Source organism: Triticum aestivum, chromosome 6D (genome assembly GCF_018294505.1).
Source record: "Triticum aestivum cultivar Chinese Spring chromosome 6D, IWGSC CS RefSeq v2.1, whole genome shotgun sequence".
Taxonomy (NCBI): Eukaryota; Viridiplantae; Streptophyta; class Magnoliopsida; order Poales; family Poaceae; genus Triticum; species Triticum aestivum.
The window spans coordinates 7,385,612-7,408,602 of NC_057811.1; the positions used below are offsets into that span (position 1 = coordinate 7,385,612).

Here is a 22,991-nt window from a genome sequence, read left to right on the forward strand (position 1 = left end):
CAGCTTGACTCTGGGCTTCATGCGATGATCGTCTCAATGTAACCCGGCCCCTCCTGGGCGGGTGACACCAGTAGTTATATCCCCAACATTAGGCCCCAGTTTGATTTGAACCGGTTCATGTCAATCTTCAATACCTTAAGAGAAAATCTTCCGGCTTCTGTTTGTGCGAAGGTCATAACCCGCCATGACGTCATCTTCTGGATTCTTGGTAACCCGCCGTGACGTCATCCGCCATTAATGCACGTTCCGTCCAACGTATCTCAACGGATCCTTATCTTAATAACTATCCCGAAAATCGAGGCGCCTCTGCAGCTGGATAATCATGTCTTCAGCCTCCTCGTTTCTCGCGCCCACTCATCAGCCGTCCCTTATAAATAGGCCCGGCCCTCAGGTCTTCGTCACTCTCCCTTTCCATCATCTTCCTCCTCTCGACACCCCAGAGCCCGAGCTCCGCCGCCGCCGCCGCGCATCCCGTCTGCACCAACCAAGGCTGCTGCATCGACCTGTCTTGACCAGAGAACCGCGACGCATCTCCGCTGCTCGTCAGCACCAGCAAGTCCTCGCCATGCCGTTTACTAGATCCACATTAGGGTTCGCAAGTTCTTCGGTGTTCTTCGTGGTTCCTCGCGATTCCTTCGCAATTCTTCCACAACGGCTCCCTTTGATCCAAGAGTAAGGCACAACTCCGGCGGTAGTCGTTTCACGCCCATTTTCCATATTAGCAGACCCCTTTTGCTTGCTGAACTTCTCCGTATCAGTTTTTAGGTCTAGATATTTTTCTTTTCTGGACGATCGCTTGATCAAAAATAATCCTGTAATCTGTGAAACTTGTTTGTGCAACACTTAGGCAAAAACTGCATCTGTTAACCATGGCGGGTCATATCGCCGGCTTAAAAGAAGCCATGCTTTGTGAAATTTCTGGATCATTCATAATAGAGTTAAATAACTTAATTGCTCATGATATCCACGGCGGCTTAAATAACCTGACACAATTAACCATATATCATTAGGCCCTTTCATAAGCCGCCATCTTGAATACTGAACTGAAATTTTCCTCCGGCTTAAATTTGAACCGGAAACTTTATTTTGTCATAGGCTTCCATCTTTCACAATGCCACCTAAGGCTCCCAAAGCACCCATCACCTGCAACTGGGTTAGATCCAACGTCACCGACAGCATCTTAGCTGACTTCGTGAAATCGGGTTATCTGCCAAAGAAAGAGGTCATGTCCTATCGTGCTCCTGACCCGTCAGAAGAGAGGCCTCAACCCAAGGATGGGGAAGTTGTCATTTTTACTGATCACATGAACCGGGGCTTTGCTCCTCCCGGCTCAAAATTCTTCAGAGATGTCCTGCACTTCTTTGACCTGCGACCTCAAGACATCGGACCCAATTCCGTGTCAAACATCTGCAACTTCCAAGTGTTCTGTGAGGTGTACCTCGGAGAAGAACCCAGCTTGCTGCTCTTTAGGGAGTTATTCTACCTGAACCGCCAGAATGAATGTGCCAACGGGCCTAGCTTGGAACTTGGCGGAATTTCAATCCAACGACGGAGAGATTGTCTCTTTCCTTATGCTGAGCCGCCAAGCCACCCGAAAGATTGGAACCAGACATGGTTCTACTGCCAGGACACTTCTCCGGCTGACGAGAACCCTCTGCCCGGCTTTCGCGCCCAGCGCCTGGAATCAAATCACCCCTTGCCGGACAAATTATCTCAAGCTGAACGTCAACCACTTACACCCACCATCAACAAAATCAAAGCTCTTCTGGGGAACGGCTTGAATGGTATTGATCTGGTCCGGGTCTGGGTTGCCTGGCGGGTGATTCCTTTAAGCCGCCGCCCCGGCTTGATGTGTGATTACACAGGCCAGAAAGATGATCCTCTACGACACAGCCCAGACGACTTACCTGAGGACGTCATTGATGATACAACCAAGTCGCTTCTGAACGAGAGCCTGGCAGATTGCGGGAGAGTGGGCTTAAGCCCTTTCTGCAAGACTAACCCGGCTCCAGCGGTAAACCATTAACCTGAATGCTTCTCCTTCCATTTTAACGATTTTGTCTTAACTTACTAACCTTTGTTGTATTTTACAGGCTAATGATAAATTCTGGAAGGTCAAGTATGACCACGAAGCTGCCAAGAAAGCCAGGAAAGTTAAAAAAGCCGCCAGGAAAGCCGCTCCCCGTAAGAAGGGGAGTAAACCTAGCGCCTCGGACCTGCTTCGTCTGGAAGACACCTCCGAGTCAGAGGTAGCTCTTGACTCTTTAGGCTCCTTTTTTAACCATCTTATTGACACGGATTATCAGCAGGAGGACACTGGAACAAGTCATGAAGTGAATGAAGAGGTAACTATAATTTCATCCGACTCCGAGCCTTTGCCGAGACGGAAAGTTCGAAGAGTAACCCGGAAAGTAAGATTTTCACATCCTTTAGCTTATCAAGATCCTCAATTTCTTTTGAAGCGACAGATTTATGAGAGCCGGAGGCAGACCCGGACTAGCAAAGACGCAGACCTCTCCTCCGGCTTACCCGAAGTGACAAGGAAGCGCCGGACTGAGGTTATCTCCGACTTATATCCTTTTCATCCTTTGGCGGGAGTCACTCGTCAACCACTCAATTCTTCTGATTCAAACTACTAGGGAACTTCACCTTCCTCCGGCGACTCAATGCAGTCTAGCTTGCCGGCCTTCAAGACCGCACCCGGGTAATGATGATCAGCTTACTTTGTGCTTATCTTACTCATGTTCTTGCACTAACTCTTTGACTTTCAGTGTACAAGTAAAGCCCAGCAAGAGGGCGAAGAAAAATAAGCCGGCCGAGGAGCCGGTCCTGACTGAACTTGAGGCTTCTGCTCATGAGCCACCAACTGCACCAGCTCCTGAAACCACCACTGCTCCATCTGATGAACAAGTCATGGAAGGTTCCGATAACCCGGAGATCCCCAGCCCGGCTCATCCAGATGATCCGGACGTTGTAATCACCCGGACAGAGTTTGTCGAACCAGGAAGACCCACCGTGTTAGCTAGATGCTCTGCCAAGGAAGAGCTTCTGGAACGCCGCAGGGCCAGGCTGGACATCACTGACTATGCCAATCTGAGCATTGGAGATATTGTCTCTGGCTATGTTAATCAAGTGCACAACAGCCGGGACCTGGAAATTGACATGGTGAAGCAAATACAGCAAAAATCTGAGGTATGACTCTCTTGCTTACTCCATAGTTATCCTTACCATGCCAGCCCCCAAGTCTATGACTTATGATAAAATATGTTGTAGACTTAATGCCGGCTTAATAATTACTGCAAGAAACGGGCTTACCTGGTCACACTCAAGGGCCGGCTTAAATAGTCATAGTTGACCCGGTTCTTTCCTTACTTTAATCAAGTAGTTGAGCAATTTTACACATTAGCCCCCAAGTGCCAAGTACCTTTGCCTGCAAAGTGCTTGGGACTTATTTTTATGAACCGGCACTGTAAATAGAGCTTTTCAGCATACATTAGCCCCAAATTGCCAAGTGTCTTTGCTTGCAAAGTGCTTGGGACTTAATGTTGCATTATAATCACCCTAACTGTAACCCGGAATTTGTACAGGCCGCCTGTAAGAAATTTGAATCAGAAATCTCTGATCTAAGGAACCGCCTGAAGACCCAGGAAAGTGAGACCCAAAAGGCCAATTCCAAATTTGAATTCAGTGTATCTGCACAAGAGAAACTGAAGAAAAAATTTGAAGCAGAAAGAAAAGCCTGGGCGGATGAGAAGGCTGCCTTGCTCAGCCGGGCCGAACAAGCGGAGGCCGCTCTTACTGAAAGAACCGCCGAACTTTCCGGCTTAAAACGCCATGTATCTCAGATGGTCTCCGCAATCTTCGGTAAGTTATTCTGTAAGTTTCTAACTAGTTTACTTCGTTCATTTCCCATAAGTATCACCATTGCCATCAGCTCACCTAACTTTGTCATGCAGGCCCCAGGAGCTCCAATCTTAATCAAAATGTGCTGACCAAATTGAAGGCGGTTTATACTTTGGTAGAGCAACTGTACACCGGGTCACAGCGTGCCTTAGCCGTTGTGGCTCTGTCAAATGAGGTTCCCACTCACCTGGCAGATGTACTCAGGCGGCTTGCCGTACTTCCTCAACGCTTCCAAGAATTGAGACGGGCTTCTGCAAGAGCCGGAGCTATAGCCGCTCTGAGCCGGGCCAAAGCGTTTCTACCGGAGCTAGACCCGGCCGAAATCGCTCTTGGATACCCCAGCTTGAAGGAAGACGGCACCCCCTTTGACCAGAAAGACTTCGCCGCCTGTGTGAAGAGCGTGCGCCCGGTGGCCACCTTGATTGGTAATGATACAGACCTTACCAAGTATCAACCGGGCTATGACGCGGAGAATCAGAGGATCCCAACACCACGCTATGAAGCAGTCAGCCTAATTCCTCCGACTCGCAAGCATACCTTCGCCCCTGAAGTTGACCCGGCCGGGTTAATTGATGATGAGGCTCAATTTGAAGCCTTGAGTGGCATTGACTGGAAATCATCAACCTTCCAGGTCATGGACACAGCCGGAGGAGCGGAGAGGGATGACCCGGAAACCTCAGGCCAACAACGCCCTTGATCTCGCAGGCGGCTCATATGATGTCTTAAAAGACGATGCCTCACCTTTCAGACTCGGGGAGTCATGTAATAGAGTAGGATGAACACTTAATTTTGTCGTGCCATCGTGCATGTGTGTAGTGCTTAACTCCATTTAAACTGCTCCTTTATATTCTTCCGGGTTATGTTTGATCCTCTGCTTTCCTTAAGTTTTAAATAGCTGTCTTTCAATTGTCCTGCATAGAAAACAAGTCACAAGTCTCTAGGCGGCTTACCGCACGGAGAGTCATATAACCCGGAATATGAATCAAAGTCATAATAAACCGGCTCTCAATTATATCTTCGAGATACCATAATAGCATACCTGCGAGCCTTCAAATACACTTCCGGTTTATGTAACCCGAATAATGAGGTTGAGAACTCCGGCTCACCAGCACTTATAATACTTATTATGTGCCATCAACATTATTAATCAAGGTTAAGCCGGTGGAATTAGAACCACCCTTGAATACTTTTGATATGATCAAAAGAACTTGTTTGCAACAAAAAGATGTCAAAAATCTGGAGGCTTCTGATTCGAATACGACCAGAGAACCGTCCCAAAGGGGTTAAGCTAAGATTCGAATACGATCATATAGCCCCCAGTGGCTTTGGCGTTGCCGATCAAGAGGGTACCGACAGCTATGTTCTCTTTGGTTCGAATACGACCCATGTTTGAACAGGAAGCCCCCAAATGACCTTGAGAGTTGTTTAACGACGCTGATTCGAATACGATCCACGTCGGTTCCCAAAGGGGGTTGAGCTATGATTCAAATATGATCAAGAAAAACTCCCCAATGAGCTCGGCAATATGCCAATCAAGTGGGTATCGACAGCTATGTTCTCTTTGGTTCGGATACGACCTATGTTTGAACAGGAAGCCCCCAAGTGATCATATTTTTAACGGCTAGATTCGAATACGATCATAAGCCGGATCAACCTCCAAGTGACCATGTAATGTTGCAATGAAAATAACAATGACACATTTACCTTTGGAGGAAAAAGGGACAGAGGCCCTGCTTTATTATTTATCACAATATATACATGGCTATAGAAATATATACATTATGAGAGCCGGTGGCTCAAGTGTAATAAGGCCGAAGCTGAGCTATGTTCCACGGCCGGCGGGTCTCCTCCTCCGACTTACGTGAATCTTTGTGCTCCCGAACATCGATAAGGTAGTATGACCCGTTGTGCAAGTTCTTGCTGACCACAAAGGGCCCTTCCCAAGGCGGGGATAACTTGTGTGCGTCTGTTTGATCCTGGATGAGCCGGAGCACCAGATCACCTTCCTGAAAGACCCTGGACTTAACCCGGCGGCTGTGATAGCGGCGCAGGTCTTGTTGGTAAATCGCCGAGCGAGCTGCTGCTACGTCACGTTGTTCGTCCAACAAGTCAAGAGCATCTTGACGCGCCTGCTCATTATCCGCCTCGACATAAGCCGCCACTCGAGGCGAGTCATGACGGATGTCGCTAGGGAGGACCGCCTCCGCTCCATAAACCATGAAGAAAGGCGTGTAACCCGTAGACCTGTTAGGAGTAGTATTGATGCTCCATAACACGGAGGGTAACTCCTCCACCCAACAACCCGGCGTCCGTTGCAAAGGGACCAAAAGCCGGGGCTTGATGCCCTTCAAGATTTCCTGATTGGCTCTCTCAGCTTGACCATTGGATTGAGGGTGAGCCACTGATGAAACATCAAGCCGAATATGCTCTCGTTGACAAAACTCCTCCATGGCGCCTTTAGACAGATTGGTACCATTGTCAGTTATAATGCTGTGTGGAAAACCAAAGCGAAATATCACCTTTTTCATGAACTGAACCGCCGTGGCTGCGTCACACTTACTAACGGGCTCTGCCTCAACCCACTTTGTGAACTTGTCAACCGCCACCAAGAGGTGGGTCTTCTTATCTTTGGACCTTTTGAAAGGCCCAACCATATCAAGCCCCCAGACTGCAAACGGCCAAGTGATTGGAATCATCCTCAACTCTTGAGCCGGCACGTGAGCACGTCTTGAGAACTTCTGACAACCGTCACATTTACTGACTAAGTCCTCTGCGTCAGCATGAGCCGTCAGCCAATAAAAACCATGACGAAAAGCCTTGGCCACAAGGGATTTTGAGCCGGCATGATGGCCACAATCCCCCTCGTGAATCTCACGTAAAATTGCTTGACCTTCCTCAGAGGAAACACAACGCTGAAAAGTTCCAGTGACACTGCGATGATGCAACTCGCCATTGATAATTATCATTGACTTAGACCGCCGGGTTATTTGTCTGGCCAAAGTTTCATCCTCAGGCAATTCTCCCCGGGTCATGTAAGCTAAGTATGGCACTGTCCAATCTGGGATAACATGGAGAGCCGCCACCAACTGTGCTTCTGGGTCAGGAACAGCCAAGTCTTCCTCTGTAGGCAACTTGACAGAAGGGTTATGTAGAATATCCAAGAAAGTATTAGGCGGCACCGGCTTTCGCTGAGAGCCCAGCCGGCTTAATGCATCAGCCGCCTCGTTCTTTCTGCGATCGATGTGCTCTACTTGGTAACCCTGAAAGTGTCCAGCAATGGCATCAACTTCGCGGCGATAAGCCGCCATGAGGGGATCCTTGGAATCCCACTTGCCTGATACTTGTTGGGCCACTAAATCTGAGTCGCCAAAGCACCTTACCCGGCTTAAGCTCATCTCCTTAGCCATCCGAAGACCATGGAGCAAGGCCTCGTACTCAGCTGCATTGTTAGTACAGGGAAACATCAACCGTAGTACATAACAAAACTTGTCACCTCGAGGGGAAGCTAACACAACTCCAGCCCCCGAGCCCTCCAATTGCCTGGACCCGTCAAAGTGAATAGTCCAGTATGTATTATCCGGTTTCTCTTCAGGCACCTGCAGCTCTGTCCAATCGTTGATGAAATCCACCAATACTTGAGATTTGATAGCAGTGCGTGGCACGTATTTTAGACCATGAGGCCCAAGTTCTATAGCCCACTTAGCAACTCTTCCTGTGGCTTCTCTATTTTGGATGATATCTCCTAGGGGAGCAGAACTGACCACAGTGATAGGGTGGCCCTGGAAATAATGCTTAAGCTTCCGGCTTGCCATGAACACCCCATAAACAAGCTTCTGCCAATGTGGATACCGTTGCTTGGACTCAATGAGTACTTCGCTGACGTAGTAAACCGGCCGCTGAACCGGATGCTCTTTACCCGCCTCCTTACGCTCCACCACCACAGCTACACTGACGGCTCGTGTGTTAGCGGCGACATACAGCAATAAAGGCTCCTTGTCGACAGGAGCAGCAAGGACTGGCGGCTCAGCTAGTTGTTTTTTCAAATCCTCAAAAGCAGCATTAGCAGCATCATTCCAGACAAAGTCATCTGTTTTCTTCATCATCTGATACAGTGGCATGGCCTTTTCACCCAACCGGCTTATAAACCGACTCAAAGCAGCGATGCGACCCGCCAGACGCTGGACGTCATTTATGCACGCCGGCTTAGCCAGAGAGGTGATTGCCTTGATCTTCTCCGGGTTAGCCTCAATGCCTCTGTGAGAAACCAGAAAACCCAAGAGCTTGCCTGCAGGAACACCAAAGACACACTTGGCCGGGTTAAGCATCATCTTGTAGACCCGGAGATTATCAAAGGTCTCTCTCAGATCGTCTATCAAGGTATCCTTCTTTCTGGATTTGACCACGATATCATCCACATAGGCATGAATGTTGCGCCCAATCTGATTATGAAGACAATTTTGCACGCAACGCTGGTAAGTCGCCTGTGCACTTTTGAGCCCAAAAGGCATAGACACATAACAAAAGGCTCCAAAAGGAGTAATGAACGCCGTCTTCTCTTGGTCCTTAAAAGCCATTTTGATCTGATGGTAACCAGAATACGCATCCAAAAAACTCAAACGCTCGCAACCCACCGTAGCATCAATAATTTGATCAATACGAGGGAGAGCAAAAGGATCAGCCGGACAAGCCTTGTTTAAATCCGTATAATCCATGCACATACGCCAGGTGCCATTCTTCTTGAGCACGAGCACCGGGTTAGCTAACCATTCTGGATGAAAGACTTCAACGATAAACCCGGCCGCCATGAGCCGGGCTACTTCCTCACCAATGGCTTTCCGCCTCTCCTCATTAAACCGCTGGAGGAATTGCCTGACTGGCTTAAATTTTGGATCAACATTGAGAGTGTGCTCAGCGAGTTCTCTTGGTACACCCGGCATCTCAGAAGGTTTCCATGCAAAGATGTCCTTGTTCTCACGGATGAACTCGATGAGCGCGCCTTCCTATTTCGGATCCAGATTGGCACTGATGCTGAACTGCTTAGATGAGTCCCCTGGAACAAAGTCAACAAGTTTAGTCTCATCAGCTGACTTAAATTTCATTACCGGCTCATGCTCCGTGGTTGGCTTTTTCAAAGACGTCATATCTGCCGGGTCAACATTATCCTTGTAAAACTTCAATTCCTCTGTCGCACAAACAGATTCAGCGTAAGCAGCGTCACCTTCCTCACACTCCAAGGCTATCTTTCGGCCGCCATGAACCGTAATGGTTCCATTGTGACCCGGCATCTTGAGCTGCAAATACACGTAACACGGCCGTGCCATGAACTTGGCGTAAGCCGGCCGCCCAAATAAAGCATGGTACGGGCTTCTTATTTTAACCACCTCAAAGGTTAGTTTTTCCGCCCTGTAGTTATACTCATCTCCGAAGGCTACTTCCAGCTCGATCTTACCGACTGGATACGCCGACTTACCAGGCACCACCCCATGGAAAACAGTGTTGGACTGGCTGAGGTTTTTGTCAGTTAATCCCATACGACGGAAGGTCTCATAATAGAGGATGTTGATGCTGCTGCCTCCGTCCATGAGCACTTTAGTGAATTTATACCCCCCAACCTGAGGAGCCATCACCAAGGCCAGGTGACCAGGATTATCAACCCGGGGAGGATGATCTTCCCTACTCCATACAATAGGCTGCTCAGACCACCTTAAATAGCGGGGAACTGCTGGCTCAACAGCGTTTACAGCCCTCTTATGAAGCTTCTGGTCTCGCTTGCACAGACTGGTAGTGAACACATGATACTGTCCACCATTGAGCTGCTTTGGATTGGTCTGGTATCCCCCCTGCTGCTGCTGATTACCCTGGCCAGATTGCTGATTAAAACCCCTTGAAAATTCTGAGAATTGGAATTTGAGCCGCCGCCCGGGCCATGAAAGCCGCCGGCGCCTGAGCCGCCGCCTGGCCCATTGTTGCCATTAAAAGCGTTGGAATTTTTGAAGGCTTTCATGATTGCGCAGTCCTTCCATGGATGAGTGGTCGGCTTCTCCCTAGAGCCGTGCCTTGGACAAGGTTCATTCAACAACTGCTCAAGCGTCCGGCCTGACCCGCCGGCTCGGGGAGGTGGTCTCCCCTTGCGTCGGTGGTTGTTACCCTGCGCATTGGCATTGGCCACAAACTCCATACTGCCATCAGCCTTACGTTTGTTACCTCCCTAGTTCGCCGGGTTATGTTGAGGGCCCTTGCCATTGCCGTTCTTCTTTCCCTTCCCTGTCCTTTCATCATCCGACGCGGGATCCTTGGTACTATCAGAGTCCGCGTACTTGACCAGAGCCGCCATCAGCGTACCCATATCATTGCAAGCGCACTTGAGCCGCCCAGGCTTCATCTTCAGGGGCGCAAAACGACAATTTTGCTCCAACACTAAAACTGCAGAGCCGGCATCCATCTTATCAGACGAATGTATTATCTCTTTGACCCGGCGAACCCAATGGGTTGTAGACTCGCCCTCTTGCTGCTTGCAGTTAGTCAAATCTACAATTGACATAGATTGCCTACATGTATCTTTGAAGTTTTGGATGAACCGGGCTTTTAGCTCTGCCCATGACCCGATAGAATTAGGCGGCAGTCCTTTCAACCACGTACGGGCGGTCCCATCCAACATCATGGTGAAGTATTTGGCCATTTCCGCTTCACTGACCTCTAGCAACTCCATAGCCATCTTGTAGCTCTCGATCCATGCTCCGGGTTGTAAATCAGCCGTATAATTAGGTACCTTCCTAGGTCCTTTGAAATCCTTGGGCAGACGTTCATTACGGAGAGCCGGCACCAGACAAGGGACACCTCCGGTCCTCGTAGCTATACCCGCCTCGACAGAAGCCGTCGGATAAACCGGGAGGGGCTGGTAAGCCGTCAACTGAGGCGCCTGCTCCGCCTCTTGCTGCGCTCTGTCTTGGTCTACCGCGTTAAAGGCTTCATTATGAGCCGGGCCGTGGCCAGCCGGCAAGTCACGGCGTCGGACGTTGCTTGAGCCGGTCGCTGAGACCATGTGTCTGCTATAACTTGGGCTCCGGCCTGGACGAGGGGTTGAATGAATCATGTCCCGGCTATATGAATATGCCTCCTGTTGCGCCAGAGCCGTCTGAAGAAGTTCTCTGACCCGGCGGGTTTCGACCGCCGTTGGAGAGTTGCCCTCGATTGGGAGAGCCGCCAGTCGTGCCGCCGCGGCGACCATGTTTTCCAAGGGGTGGGCATAATGACCTGGTGGTATTGGCACGTACTGAGGCGGGGTAGTGTTCATACGGGGAGGCCCCATCACTTGCGGCTGAATCGGCGTTCCAGCCCCGGGTGCCGTGATCTCTGGCGGGTTACTGGGCCCGGCACCAGGCGTGTTGAAGAGGTTTCGAGGATCGTAAACCGGAGGGAGTCGAGATTGAGCCTTCTGATGCCTCCTTCTCATGATCTCATTGGATGCGTTCTGATCCATCGTAAGCCGGAAAGACTACGCCTGAATCAGCTGAGTCTGGGCGTCGAGAGCCGCCCGCTCTGCAGCCATCCTGATCCCTTCCTCTGCCAGATCTTCCTTGGCTCTGGCTATATCCAGCTTTAACTGTGCCACCTCCGCCTCGTGCTGAGCTTGATCCGCTGGGACGACCGTAGCGGTTAACAGGGCCGTCATCATATCTGTGAGATCCATTAGCACCTGAGCCGGCGAGTGCGCGGGGCCCCCTGCCCCAGCAGCGGGGTTTTGAACAGGTTGTCCGCCAGCCATGAAGATTCCAACCCGGCTGGGCGGCTCAAAGGGGTCCGGAATACTGTCGCCATCGGAACAACCCTTGAGCCTGCCATCTTGAAGTTGATATAACGAGTTGGTCTCATCTGTGGATGACTCGCCATTAGAGCGAGCGGCCGTCTCATCGCCAGATCCAGATCCTTCAGAGAGTCCTCCATGGACACATCCCACGAAAGCACGCTTCAAGGCAGGCAGAGTCCGGGCGGGTTTTGCACGCTGAGCCGTCTCGATGAGGTCGGCGCAGAGGTCCGGCTCAGGGCCCGGTTCGCCAATCTTGCCAATGAAAACGTGGATTCCGCCGAAGGGGACCCGGTACCCGTACTCGATTGAGCCGGCGTCGGGGCCCCAGCTTGCATCGTCGATATAGAGGTTGCCGCGACGACTCTTGGTCATCCGGCCCACAACGTATTCCTTTAGCCCTTCGAAGCTGCCCTTCAAGAACTCAAATCCACCGTGCGCAAGCCCCATGGTGGGCGCCAACTGTAGTGGAATTGTCACGGCACATGCCCTCGAGCAAGGACTTAGTCGTGGAGCCATCGCCGCTAGGAAGCTTAAAGAGGTTAAACGGGACAGGGGACACGAAGATTATACTGGTTCGGTCCCTTACGTTGAAGGTAAAAGCCTACTTCCAGTTGAGGTGGTATTACTTAGGGTTTCAATGACCAGGAGCTAAACCGCTCTGCCTGGCTATCGATCTGATCTTACTTGTCCTGAACCGCCGCCGGGTCGCCCCTTTATATAGAGAGGTTAACGCCCAGCGGCTCTCAGAGTCCTGGCCGGCTTATAAACAACGTCCGGCTCGGACTCTTAACTATTCTTGCCTTACACTACAAGTCACGCCTTACGGCGGTTTCCCACTACGGGCCTTAAGCCGCCTCTGGGCCTTAAGCCCATTACTGACCCGCCATCTTCCAGCTTGACTCTGGGCTTCATGCGATGATCGTCTCAATGTAACCCGGCCCCTCCTGGGCGGGTGACACCAGCAGTTATATCCACAACAGCGGCGGTCGGCGGCGGGCGCGGGCGGGGTCTCGCGCGGGGGCAGCGCGCTCGGGCGGCAGGCGGCGATGGGCTCGGCGGGCCCTCCTCAAGCTCGCCGGGCCACGGCGGCGGGCGGCGGTGCCTTGCCACGTGGCGGCGTACGATAGGCGCGGGCGCGGGCGCGGTTTCGTCCAGCGCGGGACGGACGCGTCCGGCGGCGGAGATGGGAAAGGGTTAGGGTTGGTCTGCGCGAAAAATCTGGGGGATCACTTATTTATAGATAGAGGGAGCTAGGAGACTCCAAATGGAGTGCAGTTTTCGCCCACACGATCGTGATCGAACGAAGAAGAGCATGGAAGTGACTTAGGTGGGTTATTGGGCTGTTTTGGAGGGGTGTTGGGCTGCAGACTCAAAAGGACTTTGCGGTTATCCGGTTAACCGTTGGAGCATCAAACGACCTCCAAATGGAACGAAACTTGACAGGTGGTCTACCGGTGGTGTACCAAGACCACTTGGCAAACCTCGGTCCATTCCGAGAACGTTTAACACCCGCTCGCGAAAAGAGACAAGAGGGGTGCGCCGGTGCGTGTGGGAGTGCCGGATTGCAAAACGGATAACGGGGAAAATGCTCGGATGCATGAGACGAACACGTATGCAAATGAGATGCACATGATGACATGATATGAGATGCATGATCTGAACAAAATGCAAAACGAAAAACAAAACCCGACCATGAAGGGAATATCATAACACATAGCCGAAAATGGCAAGAGTTGAAGTTACGAATATGGAAAGTTACATCCGGGATGTTACAGTAATATACCTACATTTTCTTTTCAATAAACAAAAAATGCAATATATCTTTTTTTAGGGAAAAATGTAATGTACCTTTTTTTTAGGGAAAAAGATGTACCTAAATAGATGCAACATGATGTACCCATGGCCGGCCCATAAATAAGTAACTCGTGACCGGCCCATAATCCGTCAACGCAGTAAACAACATCCAGTATTCGACATCTATCCGAATATATAAGTAACTCGTGACCGGCCCATGATCTTTGGCAACAAACAAACGTGAATATCCTTGACTAGTCCATCTAGTATTCTCCGTCTCCATCCCGCCGCCATGGCACGGAGGCGGTGGCCAGGCCTCGCGCCGGACGTGATCCGCGACATTGCCGGACGGCTGGACCACGCTGCGGATTTCGTTCGCTTCCATGCTGTCTGCAAGCCATGGCGCGAGTCACTCGACGCGGAGCCGCCCTTGTTCCAGACGAAGAAGGGCCAGTTCATGCCGTGGCTCCTCGCGGCGGCCGACAAAGACTCAACGCCCCTCATCAGGTTCAGATGCGTCTTCTCTAATTCCAGCTACCGCGCATGCTGGCCACCGCCACCATTGGCGACCCTGGGGAACTGGGTGTGCAGCGCGGACGGCACCGCCGTCCGGTACCTCACCGTCGAACAACATCGCCCTAGCCTCCAGGATTTTCTCACGGGAGAGGTCACGCAGATGCCTCCCTTCCGGCGATACTTCGATAGCCATAGCTATTGGGACGAGGATAATCTCCATGGCATGGTCTACGGTGATGGCACCATCCTACTCTACGACTACGACAGAACCTGGATACCTTACCATGGCAGCAGGGCTAGGCTTAGGGCGGCCCTTCTGTGCCCGGGCGATGCAGAGTGGAAGCTCGTCGGGAGGACACATGAGAACGCCGGCAGGCACGGCGAGTTCTGCTCCACGTACCACGGTGGCAGGATCCTGGTCGGCGTGGGGGCTAGCCTCTGCCGCGTCATCACGCCAGATGTTGGCCCCCGTGGTGACTTGCTGGTCTCGAGGCCGTGTGACGGCTACCTTGGTCAGGATAGCTATGTCCTCGAGTCCCGTGGCAGGCTGCTATGGGCATCGGTTAATTATGAGTTCGTGCACAACGAAGGCTTCAAGCTAGGTCTGACTCCTGCGCTCTCGGTGTGGGTGCACACCCTAGAGGAGGAGGCGTCGACACCGGAAAAGTTGCGGTGGGTGAGAAACGATGGTGGCAGCCTGGCCGATCGGGTACTGTTCTTGGGGTCACCCAGCAGCTTCGCAATAGACGCCTCGCCGTTGGGCGTCGGCCGTGGTTGTGCCTACTTCGTCTATGATACGCTCGTTCCAAAGCGTCACTTCGGTGTGTTCAGGTACAACTTCGTCCATGGGAAGACCGAGTTAGTGGAGTGTCTGCCTCCTGGATGGGAGAGAGGGAAGTGCACATGGTTCCTCCCACAACCCGGTATTGCTCCGATTCAGGTAAATACTAGTAGTTTTAAAACATATCAAAGTTATCTCTTTTGGTAATATAATCATTCATTCATTACATCCAAGGAGAGGAATCAAACTAATACATCATATAATAGTTTAACCCCTGCATTGCGTGTAAGAACTAAGAACCTTGAATTGACCAACTTATAAAGTTTTAATATCAATCATATTTTGCTGGACCAGGAAATTGCTAAGAGGCTGTCGAAGGCTCAGTAACTGATGCAGATGCATCATTCGTATCTCAATGCATTACGTGCCTTGTTTCTGGGTGATGGTGCGCAATCTGCCTCCCACGGTGAATAGCTCTCAGCTTGAAAACTTGTTCAGCAAGCATAACGAAGTGTGTGACGGCGAGGTACTATACAAAAAAAAAGATCACATGGTCTTGCCCATCCCATAGATGCTTTGGATGCTCTCCGGACTGTTTTTCGGATAGATGCATTCTCGAGTTTACCTTAGGCAAGTAGTAATTGTTATGGTACCTTAGTCAAGTATAGTAATTGATCGTCTTATTGGTAATTATTGCGGGGGGAAATTATGTAACTCCATATTGCATATGCCGTCTAGTCTTTCTGCATATATCTCTAAATTAATTATGTGAAATGACACACAGAACAAATGGTTCCGCTAAATCTCAGCTGACTGGGATTTAACAAGAACTAAGCTGCCCTTGGATGTGCCTTTCTCTCGCTGGTTTCTGTTGTGTGGGCCGGCCAGTGTGGCTTGAAAGGTGTGTCATGGTTGATGTGGGCTTTTTTCATTTTCCCCTAGCAGGATGGTTTTTCTTTAATCATTATGGGGCTATGTGGTCGGCTAGAAGGAAAGCAGTCAGCTGAGATTCAGCAGAAAAGCTAACACTCAACAACCATCTTTCCCCCCTCCCGCTATATATGGTTCTGTTTCTCTCAGCGGCTCCCGGCTGCCACTGAGTTTTTTCACTTCCCTATCCCCGTTCTTCCACGAGCTGAGATAGGTTCGGACTGACCAAGGGGCGCTCCTCGGACCGCCACCCAGTCTTGGCCGGTTTTCTTTTGGGGTAGACGGTGTCTTTTAGGGCTACTCACAAAACCCGAGATTAGTTTCTCATGCCAGGGACCGGATAGATTTGGATGGCCTGTCAGGATAGGCGGCAACCCGTGATGTTGAACGGATGATAGAGGAGTTGGGCGGACAGAAGAAGATCTTGATGATGTGATGTTCGAGGAGGCGGAAGCGACGCCGGCTGCGATGAGGTGGATGGCACTAGCAAGGTTCCATATGGACAAACCCTATAGCAAATTCTGGTTCCTCAAGAACATGAGGGTAGCCTAGGGTCTCGTGCAAGATGTCATGTTTCGGTCGCTTGAAGATATTCTTTAGGGAGCGCCTAGAACTCAGCTGAATGAGATATAGTTTGGTCTCATTCAGATGACATCAGGATGACATCATCATGTATTGATACTGGTATTGTACCTCCGTGATCGATAGGTTTTTTTTGAGGCACCGTGATCGATAGCTTATGCCTCGATAGGCGGCTGGTTTTCTTTCCAGGTGCGGTCGTTAATATGGGCCATTAGTCAGCTGAACTGTGTGTCCAGGCTTGTCCGTGTCTCTCTTTTATTTTTATTTTTTGTGTGTGTATGTGTATTCAATCCATTTGGAACAAAAAATAGGCCTACAACCATCTATGAATTGGATGAGCATATTACTAGTCCATTGCCACACGATTTTCCTATTTTTCTTATAACTATGTACTTAGCCAGTATATTAAGCGCGCACTGCACCCAGTTTTTCTTAAAAAATATATTAAAAAGTTAGAAAATCATTTTTTTTGCACTGAACGCTTGTTGTAATTCCGGCGTGAGTGTTGTCTCGACATACAGTGGATACTAACCTGACAATGGAAAAAAATTGGCTTGCAAGTCTACTTGTGTGTGGGGTGTTGTGGATGGGGCGTCACGCTAAATTTTTCCTTTCTGTCTGTTAATTACTCGGGCTGCACAACGTCGCGACAAAAGGGCTGGCCACAAGCTGACGACTTTCATGCTCGGTCAACAATCACATGAAGATTTGCATGTGTGTGTCACTAACAAAAGAGGAAACTTTGAAAAATTACAGCTTCCTCCTGGATTGCAAATTAAAAATAGTTTTGCCTGATATATTGTGTTCATTAAGCCGAGGCATTTATAGTTGTTTTTTCACTCAAGGCAACAAAATATATAGTAAAGAAACAAATGTAAACAAAAAAATGATATAAAAAGAAAAGTTAGTTGCACGAGTAATGTTTGCTGGGCGACTATATCAAAATAAATTATTGTGTATGATCCACGATGATACAACTATAAGCGTTCAATGGTGTGAAACTAGGATCAAATATATATATATATATATATATATATATATATATATATATATATATATATATATATATATATATATATATATATTCAAAAACATTATGTGTTTTCATGCGGGAAATACCAGAGATGGTTTGTGCATTCCGAGAAATAAAACACAAAAAGGGGCCAAAATGAAAAGTGCTTGTATGCACCCACCGTCAAGGGAAATGATAGAAACCACACCTATGTGATGCTAAGATAAAACCGTCGATAACCACCGACAACCCTCTCCCAACTCAGTTGCGGGCGCTTCATACCTCTTGCAGTTGCGCCTGAGTATGATGAGTTGCAGTTGTACGACTGAGTATGATGAGTACGGGCGTTTTCTCAAGGGGTCCCCAGTTGCATGTGCCCGGTTTCTGTGAACTCTTGTCAACAAACACACACCCCTCTAGTTTCGAGTCGATGGGCAACTTGCAATTGGGGACCCTCAACAAACACACACACACATACACCCCTAGTTGCGAGTCGATGGGCAACTTGCAACTGGGGTCCTCAACAAACACACACCCCCCTAGTTGTGAGTCGATGCTTGACATGCAACTGGGGACCCCTTGAGAAAAAGACATACACACACACACCCTCTAGTGCAAGCCGGTTATCAACATGCAATTGGGGACCCTCAACACACACACACACACACACATCCCCTAGTTGCGAGTTGATGGTCAACTTGCAATTGGGGGTCCTCAACAAACACACACACCCCCTAGTTGTGAGTCGATGCTTGACATGCAACTGGGGATCCCTTGAAAAATACACACACACACACCATAGTTGCGAGTTGATGGTCAACTTGCAATTGGGGGTTCTCAACAAACACACACCTGCTAGTTGCGAGTTTGATGGTCAACATGCAACTGGGGACCCTTGACAAAAAGACATACACACCTCTAGTTGTGAGTCGGTTATCAACATGCAACTAGTGACCCTCTACACACACACACACACACACACACACAGACAGACACACATCCTTAGTTGCGAGTCGATGAGCGGGGTGCAACTGGGGGCCACAACAAAACACACACACACATCCTTAGTTGCGAGTCGATGAGCGGGTTGCAACTGGGGGCCACAACAAAAGACACACACAAGACCCCTAGTTGCGAGTTGATGGTCAACTTGCAACTAGGGGACACGAATAAAACACACACACACACACACACACACACACACACACACACACACACAACACCCCCTAATTGCGAGTCGATGGGCAACTTGCAACTGGGGGTCCTCAATAGACACACAACCCCCTAGTTGCGAGTTGATGGTCAACTTGCAACTGGGGGCCATGAATAAAACACACACACACACACACACACACACACACACACATACACACATGCACACACACACACCCCCCTAGTTGCGAGTCGATGGGCAACTTGCAATTGGGGATCCACAACAAACACACATCCCCTACTTGCGAGTTGATGCTTGCCATGCAATTAGGGACCCCTTGACAAATAGAAAAACACACGACACTCCTAGTTGGGGACCCTCCACACACACACGCACACACACACACACACATCTCCCTAGTTGCGAGTCAATGGTCAACTTGCAACTGGGGGTTCTCAACAAACACACACACACCCCTAGTTGCGAGTGGATGGTTGACATTCAACTGGCGACACTTTAATAAAAGAAGCACACACACCCCAGTTGCGAGTCGATTATCGACATGCAACTAGGGATCCTAGTTGGACCCTAGTTGTGAGTCGATGCTTGACATGCAACTGGGGACCCTAGTTGCGAGTCGATGCTTGACATGCAACTAGGGACCCCTTGACAAAAAGACACACACACACCTCTAGTTGCAAGTCGGTTATCGACATGTAATTGGGGACCCTCCACACACACACACACACACATCTCCCCCTAGTTGCGAGTCGATGGTCAACTTGCAACTGGGGGCCACGAATAAAACACACACACACACGCACACATCCCCTAGTTGCGAGTCGATGGGCAGTCTTGCAACTAGGGGTCCTCAACAAACACACACACCCTAGTTACAAGTCGGTGGTTGAGATGCAACTGGGGGCCCCTTGACAAAAAGACACACACACATGCACGCACTTCTAGTTGCGAGTCGATTATTGACATGCAGCTAGGGACCACGACAAAACATACACACACACACACACACACACACATGTACCCCCTAGTTGCGAGTCGATGGTCAACTTGCAACTGGGGGTTCTCCACAAATACACACACGCACACACCTAGTTGCGAGTCAATGGTTGACATTCAACTAGGGACACTTTCATAAAAATAACACACACACACACCCCAGTTGCGAGTCAATTATCGACATGCAACTTGGGCCCTAGTTGCGAGTCGATGCTTGACATGCAACTAGGGACCCCTTGACAAATAGACAAACACACACAACACTCCTAGTTGCAAGTCGGTTACCGACATGCAATTGGGGACCCTCGACACACACACACACACACACAACACACATCCCCGTAGTTGCGAGTTGATGGTCAACTTGCAGCTGGGGGCCACGAATAGGACCCAACAAGAGTACGGGCACACAACTAGGGGGGTACAGGTGCAACTACAAACAACCCCCACCCCCCCCCTAAAAAAACCACCCACGGCCGACAACCCCCCCCCCCCCCGACAACCTCCCCCAACCCTGGCTGCCATTGCTTTATCCCCTTGAAGTTGCACTTGAGTAGGACGACTTGCAGTTGTAGTTAAGTTGTGGCGGTTGCAACTACAAACAACCCCCCCCCCCCTAAAAAAAGGCCCAACGTTGATAACCTCCGACAACCCTCCACAACCCTAGTTGTGGTCGCTTTATACCCCTTGCAGTTGCGGTTGAGTAGGACTAGTTGCAGTGGCAGTCAAGTTATAGTGGTTGCAACTACAAACACCCCCCCCCCCACCTGCCCCCCTAAATAATAAACACCCTTCCAGAAATAATAATAATGAAAGCAAAATTTTAACTATAAAATTAATTGGTTGAACATTAGAAAATTTATGCCACGGCTCTTTTTGATTACACATAATTTGACAACTCGTGCAGTTACACACAGAGGACAAGCCGTATGAGTAATAGTAAAACTATAAAAACAAATAGAAAATAATTAAAAAGTCGGACCCTTTCGTATCACCACTCCCTCTTTCTCTCGAATAGAAGAAAACATAAGAATATGAAAGAGCAAAAAAAAAACATTGTATTGAGAAAAAACGGCCTAGACAACAAAAATCAGCGGCAAAATGGGAAAGGGGTTCTGCACCTTTGAAGTGTCAAGTTCTTGTACAAAAAAAATTATAAAACAAATTTCCTGTAAAAAACAATTACACAAATTATACATGGTCAAACAAAACAAACACATGCAAAAAACATTGTCAATTAACACATACAAAACATTGCATTGAGAAAAAATTATACATGGTCAAACAAAACATTGTGTTGAGAAAAAACAACATGGACGCAACAAAAGGCCAATTATGCAACATTAATTTACTTATTACAAAAACACTATTGTCTGAAAATAAAACTTATTGCAAACATTAGTCTATATTTTTAGGGAACAAAACATTGGTCTGCTTTTTTTAGACTACAATGGTCTGCTACAATGGAGGAAATTGCCACAAGTGACAAACCATCCCAACAGTCAATGAAAAGGCTCGTAAAAACACAGCTTGGCCCGGCAAAAAGAAAAAAGAAAACGGCCGAAAAGGGCCCATACGAGCGACAAGGTAACCCACAGCTAGCAACCCTTACAAACCTACGACAAGTTCACCTCTTTTTCTTTTTTGACAAGCGCTAATTTTCAGCGAAAATAGCTGCGACATAAAAAGAGATAATGGGCCGCTAGCCCAACAACTCACGGTCCGTGCCGTGTCGCTACCAAGCTCACCACATCGACAAAAAACAAATCACAGCGTGATTAGATCTGACGGCAGACAAAGTGAATGAGACCAAACAATTTCTCAGCTGAATGAGTTTTAGCAAAACCGTATTCTTTATTCGCTGGATGATTCGGAAAGAGACATGCAGGAAGATCCATGGAATTTCCACGGAAAAGTTGTCATCTTGTCTGTTGTCTCCATATGATGGGTTCACACAACCCACCTCGATGAAGCTAGAAGCTGTAGATATTTGGATACAGATTCGTGATCGACCATTCACAAGAATTTATTATATTCATGTACAAAGAATGAAGAAAGATGAGCCAGAGAAGATAATCAGGAGAAAGGAAGAGTGGGTGCTACAGCTGTGCCGCTGCATTCTTGGCTAGTTTTGCTATACTCATCATCCACACTTCAAGCTTTGTCATATTCTATTTAGTCTCAAATTATCATTCACAAGAATTTATTATATTCCTATAGCCCACTGTCTTGGGGTTGACCATACTTTTATGAAGTTTGGGGCCAGAAAGTAGATAAGCGCCGACACAGGTGGGCCACAATGTTTAAATAGAGGACATCGACATGTGTATGGGAGATGTCTTGAGCAATAATCCTACATGTACATAAACAATTACTAATTTCTCACTAATTTTCTCTTCCCCCCTCCCCTGAATTTCACGGGGTGGGGCCCGGTCCATGTTTTTCTTCCAATCACATCATGACAAGCCAACTTTCACGTAAGCCAATGTAAAATATTTACTCGGAGCATCTCCACCCGTCCCCCCAAGAGGCTCCCTAGGACCACTTTTTTCCCGCCGGCGACCAAAAATCCTCCCACTCGCGCCCCCAAAGCCCCACTTTTCGCTGGATTTGGAGAAAATTGACGCCAGCAAACCCACCCCAAACCCAGCCCCCTAGGGGGCAGCTGGGCGTGTCAGCGGTTCCTTTTTTATTGCAGTTGGCCCGCCCTCAGCCTCCCGCCTCCCCCTCTCCTCTCTTTTCATCTGGGCCCCACCCACGTGCCCTCACTCTCTCTCCTCTCTGTTCCTCTCTCCTCTCCCATGCCTCTCTCTCTCGCGCGTGCACCGACGAGGCAGCGGGGCAGCGAGGCCGGCATCCGGCGTGCGATGCAGCAAGGTCGCGTGGCCGGCGTCCAGCGTGCTCGACGAGGTCGCCTAGGGCGGATGCTCCACAGGCTTGCCGGCGTGAGGGCTTGGCCGGGTGCGGCACACCGGCGCGCATCCGCGGCCGCGCGTGCTCCAGGACGTGCTCTAGGGTGCGGCACACCGGCGCGCGGACGGGGAGGCGAGGGGTCGGCGCGGCGCACGCGTGGTCGGCGTCGTCGCAGCGCGCAGCGCCGCCGGAGGACGGCCTCCTGCAAGCTGCAGTGGGGGAGCTGGGCTGCGCGAACACGCCAGAGGACGGCCTCCTGCAAGCTGCAGCAGGGGAAGCTGCGCCACGCGCAGCACCGCCAGAGGACGGCCTCCTGCAAGCTACAGCAGTGGGAGCTGGGCCGCGCGGAGTGCAGGAGCAGCACGCAGGAGCAGCTCTAGTGGTGGTTCTTCCTCTTGGTCGACATTGACTTCACCTACGACGCTGCCTATAGCGGCGGACGTGGCGCTCCGGTGCTCGCACGGACCTGCACGAGCTCGTGGAGTTCATGCTGTGGGCATCAGACGACCGCGTGATGCGCCACCTGAAGCTCCTATATGCGCGACCAGGGAGGAGGCCGTCGCGCAGATCAGGGCCACTGTGC

The 22,991-nt window shown here is 49.7% G+C and overlaps 1 protein-coding gene across 1 annotated transcript; it reads left to right on the top strand.

The window, feature by feature from the left end:
- Positions 1-13,749: 13,749 nt before the first annotated feature.
- On the top strand, positions 13,750-15,541 carry LOC123140721 (uncharacterized). The gene is made up of 2 exons (XM_044560006.1): positions 13,750-14,960; positions 15,156-15,541. The coding sequence occupies exons 1-2, from the start codon at positions 13,797-13,799 to the stop codon at positions 15,186-15,188; spliced, it is 1,197 nt and encodes a 398-aa protein (XP_044415941.1). The 5' UTR covers positions 13,750-13,796; the 3' UTR covers positions 15,189-15,541.
- The last annotated feature ends 7,450 nt before the right edge of the window (positions 15,542-22,991 follow it).

Bases quoted from the DNA above. Each gene is read 5' to 3' on its own strand.
- LOC123140721 (XM_044560006.1), top strand. From the start codon at position 13,797: ATGGCACGGAGGCGGTGGCCAGGCCTCGCGCCGGACGTGATCCGCGAC. The intron at 14,961-15,155 runs GTAAATACTAGT...TTGCTGGACCAG, and splicing joins CCGGTATTGCTCCGATTCAG to GAAATTGCTAAGAGGCTGTC.